This window comes from Protopterus annectens, chromosome 4.part0 (assembly GCF_019279795.1).
Source record: "Protopterus annectens isolate FY-2018-M chromosome 4.part0, PAN1.0, whole genome shotgun sequence".
Lineage (NCBI taxonomy): Eukaryota > Metazoa > Chordata > Ceratodontiformes > Protopteridae > Protopterus > Protopterus annectens.
The window spans coordinates 1,476,786,164-1,476,797,184 of NC_056733.1; the positions used below are offsets into that span (position 1 = coordinate 1,476,786,164).

At 39.0% G+C, this 11,021-nt stretch overlaps 1 protein-coding gene across 1 annotated transcript in view; it reads left to right on the top strand.

Annotated features, from left to right (window-relative positions):
• Window positions 1-11,021, top strand: part of DBN1 (drebrin 1) — a 1,456,369-nt gene that overhangs the window by 1,284,252 nt on the left and 161,096 nt on the right. Inside the window, 1 exon segment of the mRNA XM_044069321.1 lies at window positions 8,888-9,813. Within this exon segment, the coding sequence (XP_043925256.1) occupies window positions 8,888-9,813 (926 nt within the window).

The following is an 11,021-nucleotide window of genomic DNA, read 5'->3' on the forward strand; positions in this document are numbered from 1 at the left end:
AGGAACCAGACCATACCAGTTACGCACGTCGTCTCAGATTGCTTGGCAACTAGCCAGCAAGGCAGGCATGTCCCTCCAAGCAGTATACATTCCTTTCCAGGATAGACTCTCTCAGCAGGTCTATCGAAGACTCCAGTAATGCTTGATTAACAAACCAGTCTTCCTGGAATAGTCCACAGGTGTTGAACACCACAGATAGCCTTTTGTCTCAGACAGCAACAAGCAGCTCACACTCTTTTACATCAGGACTCCCTGCCTGTTTGCTTGGAGGCTAGATACAGTAACTTTTCAGTGGATAGGAAAGTTTTTGTCATCTCTCCACTTCTGTGCTACCAAAAGTTCCACTAAAGATCCACAAAGAAAGAAATCGAAAAATTTGGCAGGTGACTCGCTTTTGCCAAGGCAGCATTGGTACCCCCTCCTCTATCACATTACAGGGGCGGTCACCACAAGCTACTCCACAAAGTGAACCTGATCATGCAACAGAAGGGCTTGTTGCTTCACCCCATCCTATCATCCCTCAACCTAAGCCTATGGATGATAGGATTCTGCTCCATCCCAAATACCAATTTTCTGACAATGTCCTCCGGGTCTTCCAGAAGTCAAGGAGACCCATCACATGAAAATATTGCATAGCCAAATGGAAAAGATTTTCAGTACAATGTCAACCAGTCGGAACCCTGTAAAATCAGAGGTTAGTTTTGTATTATCCTATTTCTGTGACCTGAAAAACATTCTGGCCTTTTCTTCCATTAAAGCCTACCTTTCAGCCAGTCTCCACCCTCAATCCACTTATGTCCAGGCTTTATGTCAAACAATTTTTAAAAGGGGTTCTCCACTTAAACCCTCTGAGATATCCTGTGCTGATACCCCTTAGGATCTCAACTTTGTGCTGGAAAAAACTCACTGTGCCTCCCTTTGAGCTAGCTGCTTCTTCTAGTCTCAAATTCTGCGCCTGGCAAAGGAGAATCTCAAAACTGCAGACACTCATTTTCATTCCTCCCTTTCTGATTTTTCCATAGTGACAGAGTATCCCCGAGTGTCAACCCCTATTTCATTCCAAAAGTGATAAATAACATGCCACTTATCCGGGCATCAGTCTACCTACTTTCTTTCCCAATCCACAGAACAGGAATGAAAGATTTCTTCACTTCCTAGATGTACACGGACAACTAAGATTATGTCTGGACAAGGCTAAGTTTATTCACAAGCGAAATGAACTGTTTGTCTCCTTCATGGACTGTAAGATGGACCAGTACCCAAACAAACCATTGAAAGTTGGATTTCCAAGTCTGTTTCCTTTTGTTACTTACACCATGACAAATCATTGCCCTCCTTCTCAAGGGCTCACTCTACCAGAGCAGTCGCCTCTTCTTGGAATTTCTACAAAGGAGTAGATTCCAGAAGGAACTATCCTGGAAGCTACTACCTAGTTTTCTGTAAACACTTTCACAAAATACTACAGAATTGATGCCTTTTCCAGGTTTAGGATAGTCTTGGCCAGATCTTCCTTTCTGGCCTGTTGGACAGTTCTCACCACTCCCAACCATCCTCCCATCTGTGCCCTTAAGCTTTGTGAATCGCCCTTCTGTTTGGAATACTGCAGTGGTGAGTTCAGTCAGGATTTAATACAGTTGTGTAAGAACCCACCATAGCAGTAGATGTCTTACTCATCACTGTTGCAGCATTCCTTCTCACTCTTCTTTCCCCTTTTCTTACCATTTTATTTCTCCCCTCTCTCATCTGCCCTGCTTCTCAACCCTAGGATTGAGGTAAGCATCATCTTCTTCTTCTGCTTTGCCCCTCTTAGCTGACTACTGCTTTCTCAGAGATTTTCAAGCTGCCGACTTGGAGATAGTCATATTTCCAACCACAAGAGTACCAAACCAAATAAATTAAGCAGGATGCAGACAATCCAAAAAGAACACTAGCTTTCATATTTCCACCTATGTATCCCCACATGAGACCTGAGGTCATACGTTAGACATGTGCTTCTGGGAAGGTTTAGGCTTTGGTATACCATCTTGACTTCAGCAGTGAAAATCCATCTGTTTGGACTACTGCAGCACTGATCAGTGACACATCTACTGTTATGGTAAATGTTTATACAACTGTTCTAACATGTTAACATGACCAGCAAAGTTACAGTAGGTTAAGGTTCACTGTGTATAACTAAGAGAACACTCAAAGCCCTGTCACTATACTCTGTATCCTACAGACACTGCTAGGAGGTGACCTGATTCTAGCATACAAGGCATCCTCCAACCCAGTAGGGTTTGGGAGGGTGGCCTAATGGTGAAGGTGTTTGCCTTACAAACACAAGGTGCAGGGTTTGAGTCTCACAAGGGATAATTGGCTAGGCTTAAAATGGCCCACAAGGGCAATTAGCCTAGTACTAATCTATGAATCTATGAATCCAATACCGACGGATCTGCTTATCAGCAAGTCAAGTGACATCAAAAATACTCTTGTCTGTTGATGTAAACCTCTTCTACAACATCAAGGAAACCGTTTGGAGGGACAGGTATAGTTAGCAGAGGATACTACTGCTTGGAACAGGCTCCCTATCCATGTAAAACAAACCTGTTACAGAGCTGCTGCTTTATTTGTCTTGTAAACTGAACCTAGAAATAAAAGGAAACTACTGATGGAAATGACGTTGTAATAGAAGGTTAATGTCAGTTGCCATCTTGGATATTTTCATTCTCAATTCCTTCAGTAAGGCAGCAGTTATTTCAGTGCCCAAACACTTCCAGTATATTAGTTTCTCCTTTTTACCCAATATGAAGGCAGGTAATGCCAAAGATGCATTGTTAAGTTTCATGTAAGTAGTAGATGGAAGTTGCTGTTGTGAGGAGGGAGAGAGGGTAACTGTCTTGTGAGTTCTGTCTGCAGCATAAGTCTGAATACCTAAGACTACCAATTTGAGTAATGATTTCCTCAACTGCTTCTTCCAGGTTATTGGTTTTATAGCTGTGTCCCAAACCTGTAACGATTAAATTGCCCTTCTTAGATCAACCTTCCATGTTTAGTAAAATATGATGCCGCTGGTTAGAGAAGTAATCTGCTTCACTTTGATTAGCATGGAAATTCCACTATGTAAGTCACAAATAGGCAAACACAATGATGCTAGTTCTTTGTTCAGGGCTGAAGCAATTTTATCAACAAGATTATTAGAGGAATACATTGTAACTCTTGTGGTTATGCTTGATATGGGATTGTGAAGGTCACACACTGAAAACACTCATTGTTTCACTACTAAAAGCAATATTTTGACTGCAAAAGTCATGAACAGTTTTGTTAAGCTGGCGACATATTACATAGTACACGTAGTACATATTGAAACCTCAGAAAGGAATATGGAGCCCAGTCTAAGGCAGGTAGCAGAAAAAAAGTAAATATCATACTGACAGATAAAGTGAATTTGTGATAGGAGTGCATTCCCTTGCAAACGATGCTCATATTGTTAACAGTAACAAGGAGAAGTGAATTTAAATTGTTTCAATTTAGTACTTTGGAAGGCATGTCAATATGAGAACAATACTACACGTTAGCTTTACAAAGTGGTAATGCTGACCTAGAATGAAATAATTTTCCAAATACATCAACATTACATAGATATTGAAGTAGAATCGATCCCAGGGGCAAAAAACATTTGCACCATACAAAGCCAGGCTAACTCAGTGATGGCCATAACAGAGAACAATGAAATGAAAAGGCAGGTAACTGCTGAACTCAAAATGTAAGAGTCATTGAGTGGAGCAATAAGCAGACCTGTTCTATCCCAGTGTAGCCATCTTGAAAACTGGGGATAGCTAGTTTGAAAGAAAAATTACCTACACAGAGAAGCCTGGTGCTAAATCTTTCTCACTATTTTGTTTGTAGAATTTCATCGGCAGTCACATAGCAGCAACTTGAAAATCAAGGCTGTGTTCTAGGTGTGTGCGTGTGCACATGTGTACGTGTGTATGTGTATATGAATTGCAGCACTGTGTCACGCAAAGCTTAGCTAATGCAGGCAGTTAACAAAGCCTAGTGCCATAGACAGTGGTTTTATTTTTGCTCATCAGTTCCAGAGACATCTGACAAACTGCTTCAGAAACTGTGTTTTTCCGTTTCAGGAGAAGGCCACCATGGAGACGTTCACCCTAGGACTTGGCTTGAAATCTCATCTGTTTTTTTTTCCTATCTAGTTTGTAGCTGCTTCCCATTGGAGGTGTGACTGGCAGCCAGTTTATCCCATTGCCTTCTGGAGTGAGAGTGTCATACACTTGGAAGTTTGTGACAAGGTTTGGACATGACTGCACTCGTGAAGCGTGCAGAGACAGAAATAAAAGCAAACATTTTTTGGACTTCACATACCTTGGGAAGACTGATGTGTAGCTTTGTACAAAATTTAGCAGGAAATATTGATTTCCTAGTGTCTTATTCCAGGGTGAAAGTTTAGATTGTGTCCTAAAGGGGTTGTAGATTCCAGTTGCTTTGCAGAATGACAGTTCGCTGAACATGTCTAATGTTTCTCAATGCCATTTGGACTGAATAATGATGCAGATTGCTTCATGAGTACTGTGAATTACTTATAATGTGTAAACAGACTTTTTAAAGTCTTGGTTCTTCCATGTTGTTTCTACATTAAAGTAAAAGTAGCTGAAGTCAGCAGGCAGGTCCAAGCTCAGTAGCTCTCTTAACTTGTTGCTATTACCACTTCAGTTTGCCTTTCTTCATGAACTTATTGCTGTGTCATATGAAGTAGGAGTTTTCCAATGCAGAAACATTTTCTTTACTGACGGAGTTTGAAGTATTCATTGTACTAGCTGAAGGGTGCCTTATTAAAGCTTGACTCTCCTAGAGATGGAAAATGGTCTTGACAGTCTTAATCTAGATGGGCATATATGAAATCGCTCAATTAAATGCTGATCTTTCAGCCTGTTGTTTTGTTCAACTTTTGGAGTAGAGCCACATTTGAATTTCTAAGTACGGTTTTGATCACAGCTATGGAACTTGTCACTTTAGATTTTAAATTATTTTTGTAGCAGCTCTCAACATTAGACATGGGTTTAGGTTCTGCTTTCAGGTTAAAAAAAAACAGCTTGTTAAGAATGAAAGTTTCATTTCAGACCCTGGACTGATTTTTTATATATATGAAGGATTTTCCCTATCCCATTATCAAGTAGACTGTCATGGTTAACATTGCTTATGTGTCTTCAAGTAACTACTGTTCAGGTCTTCTGAAGGAATTACTTTTGCAGACAGTAATGACACATCCTCATTCTGAAATTGGACCACTGTCCTCTGAACGATTGATCCCACTTTGTTCTGATGACTTTCCAATACTCCTGTCTAGTAATTGCTCCCAGGTTACATTGCCAACTTTAGTAGACTGAATGGGAGCTGTTATGACTCGGTTGTAGTTTAGAAAGGAAGAGTGAATTATAATCCTCCAAGATTCAAAATAAATGTATACAAGGGAGTATGGAGCTGATAGGAAAAGGTGTGTAGACAAGAAGTATGCAATATTTTTTTCTGAAGTTGTTTAGCGAAAAGATTATTGTGCAGTATGTTTAAGATTACAGAAATGTACTCAACAGTGAAGATTTCATCCAAGTATTCACTCTTAAAGTTATACCATTTTAATTGGAGGAGTTGGAAATGCACAAAAAAGATTGAATTTATATGTAGGTACTTGGTAGGTTTTGTCATCACTGTGCAAGATGGTGAAAAGTGGCATAATGCCACCATAAAAGCTTAAAATTGCAATGGCCGTAGGGCTACAAATAAACTGCAAGTAAATACAGTGGAAGGGGATGTTTTTCTTTTGTCCATTTAGCAGCTTGTGAATGACAAAGACGTTCTCCCATTTGTGCAATGTACTGTGACATCTGACTAATAAATAGTTTAGGAGACATTCAGTGAGTCGAAGTCCTTGAACAGAAAGTGTAACAATTTGGTCAAAAATACATTTTTGCATCCAAATTAAGGATGACCATAGGAATTAATGGTATTGTTTGCCCATCACAGAGTATTATCCTTAGAACCTGTTTGGGAAACAGACTTCACCTTGTCTATGTAACATGTAGGCTGTATGCAACTATGCAACAGAGAGAGAAATATAAATTTTCTATTCCAAGTTGGGTCAACTAATAGGTTGGTAGCACTGGATACCTATCAGAAGTGCAAAGCTAAGTACTGATGCCTGTGGGTTCATATGTGGGTACTACACTATCAACCCAAGACCCATTTAAGTCTAGCACCACTCTTCCCTCACATTTACCAAAATATTAGTGACACATGTAAATACTTTATTAACTTAAGTACAAATCTAACAAATAGTGGAGGATTCTGAAACTTACTGTTAACACCTTTAAATCGTTTCCGCAGTATATTTTCACCCTGCACCTCCTGATGTAAGTTGCTATGCCCTACCCCTACTACTGATATACAATAGCTCAGGGGTTGCTGTGCCTCAGAGAACAAGCAATTATTCATGATTCCACTCTTTTGGCGTTAGTATGTATTCACCCAATTGCAATTCATGTCTTTGAATAGTATCCTAGCAAATCTGTACGTCTGCATGTGTCTTGTACATAATGTCCTCAAACTTCCAACAGGCAGTCAACAAAATTACATCTTTTCTACCCAGAACTGAATTTGAGGTAACAGAATTTATTAAACAATTCTAAGAAGTTAGTCAGCTAGTTAGTGGTTAGAAGAAGAACTGCTCAGGCTTAATAGTGTGAAATTCTACAGGGTGCTCATTAACATTAGCATTTCATGAAGCCTCATAATCGAATCCCTAATTACTTACAGTAATAAATGTTTGAGACAAACTCGGGCTGCCGTTGTAATGACAATAGGTAAAACATTTCAGTCGAATATGTTGAATTTACATAGCGCATCACCGATTTTTGTCACGAGAGGTCATGAGGTTTTTTTCTGTTTATTAAGGTAGTTTAAATAAAGTAGACTGATGTGAAACAGGAATTTTTTCAATTAACAGGTTTGTTTTCAATTTTTGAGTTATAATTTTTTCTGAAGTCTTGTAAATGGTTATGTTTGAACTGTAGTAAGAATGTGCTTCAAGGTATATTTAGAGTATATAGGCAGACCTTACATGGTTATATGTGTAATTTTCTTTTTGAATTATATGAATTTGCTCTAACGGTGTGATTAAAGTTTTGGCATCCTTTTAAAAATAAATGACATTGCCTGATTATTTGTCATGGAAGCAACAGTCTGCTTGAATAGCATACAATTCTGACATAAATTATTGTTTTTGAGTGTCCAAAAACTGAATTGGTGATAAAGTTCCAGTAGTTTTGTGACCGTGCCATAAAGTCCTCCAGGCATTTTAAGCAGGTAATGTAATGACGTCTTCCCAGCCCACTTTAGCATGGTTACAGTGTGGTGCATTTTCTTTAAACAAGCAGCCCATGGTGGGTACACCATGGCACTGACAGTAGAACTATTTAAAAGAAAAGCGCAGGTAGTTGTTAAGACAGTGGTAATGTTTAGGAAGTAGAGTTCACTGCCAAATGAAAGAAAGAGAAAGTTATGGTGAGGGGTTCAGACCATAGCATATCTGCTGGATCTTGACCACGCATTGAAACAGGTAGCATCATAGCTGACCAATCTGTACATCTGCATGTGTTTTGCATTTCCCCTCTCACTTTGTCTGTGTTTTGTGTATGTGCACTTGAATGTTTGATGTGTTTTTTTAAAATATAAATGTCAGTACATCTTTACATCTGTCTGTATCAAGTTTTGTGTTAATTATTTTGTTTAAATATCTGATCATATTAGAAAGCAGTGACAGAGATGTGATTATTTTGGTTTCCATTTCCAAATATTTCCTTGACTTCTTTTCTTTGCAGTAAAGGTCATCTCTGTGAAGGAACAATATTGCTTTTTGGAGTTTATGTTGTATGCACTTCCTTGCATTGAAATCCAAAATTGTTTAGCTAACGTCATAGTTGTTTCATAAAAATGCACTGTGCTTTTGAAAGGAAACCTTGATGCCAAGCAAAAGCTTGTGACTAGAATTGATACGATAGCATTAGGTTCACAGAGGTCGAGTACATTTTTGTGGCAAAGCTGAGAATTGAAAAATAGAAAATGTATCTTTTGCATGTAAATGTGGCACAGTAATTCAAAAATTAACAGCATTACAGGTGTTCATAGCGATACTGAAATTGAATACTGCAAGATTGCAGAATTGCTTTTCAAACACAGTTTATGATTAAAGAACTTTGTTTAGCATATAGTAGTTTGTACAGTATCCTTAAGGAAGTTAAGGGTTTATATTTCATACAGCTGTTAAATCTGGAAAATGCACCTGTTCTCTAATACGTATAAGGTACAACTAAAATTGACTTGATTGCATTTAGCTGTTAATGTGCTGGGGAGATTAAACTATGAAGCTGCATTATGCTTAAGCGTGCAATAGTGAATGGAGAAAATGTTATTGATGGTGCACCCTTCAGTGACTTCATAGCAGGGAGGTGGGCTGAAAACAACATTATTATTTTTGTTTCGTGTAAATACTACTTTATATTATCACTTCAGAACTAGGAATTCAAGTTTTAAATTAATGCAAAAATGATGATAGGGAAAAGGGATTTCATTTAAGCTTCATCAGCCTGCAGGTTTGTCAGGGCTGCCAGAGCTATTTTAGACAGGCCATTTCCCATTTGCTGAAATACACCTCTGAAAGAAAACTAGGCAGTCATAGAAAAGATTGCATTCTCTGGAAGTTAGAGAAAAGAGTCCGATTTTGAAATATTTTTATTTAAATGTTGACCGCCATAGCCTAAGTTTGTTTGTGTAGGTTCTTTAAACTTTAGTAATTTCATAATCTGGCATTAACTTTTCTAAATCTGCTCATTTTCAGGTGTATCGACTGGTTCACCTAGTGAGGATGTATTCGGTGTTGAAATTCAGAAGAAGGAAATTATAAGTCCTGCTTCAGGAGAAATTAATGGTGTAGCTTCTTCTGACAAGTTAATGGAGTTTGGGCTTGAGAGTCAGCAGCATTTCAGGGAATGGCAGGAAGAGACAAGACCAGCAGAGTATATGGAGGCGTCCTCTGAATGCGTTGTAGTGGAATCTGGCACTCAGCAATCAAATAACGTGAGGTGGGATAACTCCCTCATTCAGGATACTGTCCCAGCACCAACAGGAGATGCAGGTCCTCTCCACACAGCAGACCTGGGATTCATGGACATGGAGACACCAAATATTCAATCAGACAAACTTCAGCAACAGAATGAAAGCCTCTTCCAGCTTGATGAACCTTCTGGAACCGTACAACATGAGGCCACCCAACAGAAGACTGAGAACATTTTAGACCTGTGGGAGAGTGACAGTAGGCATGAGCCTTCCTGGACATCACCTGAGGGAATTACACCAATGCCAGCCATTACAGATTTGCCAAACAAGCAGGACAGTGAGAATGTGCCAATGTTGGTAGACTTTGAAGAGACCCCTCAGCTTCCTGAGGGTTTTCAGTTGCCACCAGAGGGCACAGTAGGTGCATTAAGTAGAGAACTGAGACAGGAGGGCTCTAGTTCCCTCATGGATGACAACCTTCTTAATCTGGATGACTTACCAGAGCCACCATCAACGTTTTGTGACATGGATCAGGAAGAGAACCCTCCCAGCATCATTGATATTGAGGGTCCCCATCAGATGACTGTCAGCTACCAGCGAGCATTGCAAGAAGCTTCTGATACCCTTGACTCTGAGTCTGACTTTGGGGAATTGAAAGAGAGTCACACAATAGCAAATGGAGAGATGTCACAAAAGGATGGAACACAGGTAAATTATGAACAAAACACCAACTCATTACCTATATCATTTGCCAAGAAGCTTTTTTATGAATGTATTACTTAAAGAATGCTGACCATTGCTGCATTTCAACAGATTGACAGTATGCAGGCAGATGTACATTTCCTGAAATGTGTCGGCTCCAAAGTTGGTTATACTAGGGGGTGAGGGGTCAGGAGGTTCTCTTCTGAAATGTGTGTGCACTAACCTGATAAACTTGTTTGCTTGTATATTTTTCACCATATCCAGCTGTGATCCTTTTTCCTTCAGGGTACTAGCATTCATCAAAAAACATGTTGGCAAAGTGAACCACAGTTGCTGTATGCTACTGTTGTCCACTTTTCTTTTTCACTTTGCTTCGAGTTTCACGTGTCTGTCTATTAAAGAAAAAAGCTCTAAAAGATGTGGAAGCCAAGGTCATTTATAACATACCACCACCTAACATTTGCATAATAAATTGTAAGTTACTTCTTGTACATTTTCCCATCTTCCACTTGATGCTGAAGTAAAAGAGTACAAAGATTTATTCAGATAAAATCACTTTAACTAGCATATCTAGTAGACACTCTCTCTGACACCCTCCGTGTGGGAAAAATAAAGATGCTTTGTTGAAGTTTCAATTAGTGTATTCAGTTAAGTAGGTCGAAGAGTGTTTTTGTTCCTATAGGGCTGACTCCCTTGTTGTCTCAGGCTTGAATACTTCCTGAGTTCAGGGATCTTGGTTAAAGAAACTGCAAAAAGATGTGAATGTTCCAAAGTAGAAGTGATGCTTGTCGTGTCTTAAGCTACGGGAGTCTGACTTATTGGCCTGAATGTATTAATAAACACTGTTATGGGTCATTTTTGATGTAAAAAAGTGTGTTAGAGCACATGTATGTTCCCAAGGGATAATTTGTATACCTATCATTATGTTCTTTTTAAGGAAGATTTGTCATTTTTTTTTCCAAACACAGAAGTTGATAGCAAATTCTTTATTTAATCTAAGTTCAGGGATCATGGATAAAGAAACTGGAAAAAAATTTGAATGTTCCAAAGTGGAACTGATACTTTTGATAGCGTACATGAGTGAATTTGGAGTAAAAACAGAGGAAGCATTAGGCAGTGAGTTGGGCTGTATAATTTCCCTGAAATGCAGTAATCAAGTCACACTGTTCAAATACATACTTTTCAAAATGTGTGTGTGTCTGTGTACACACACA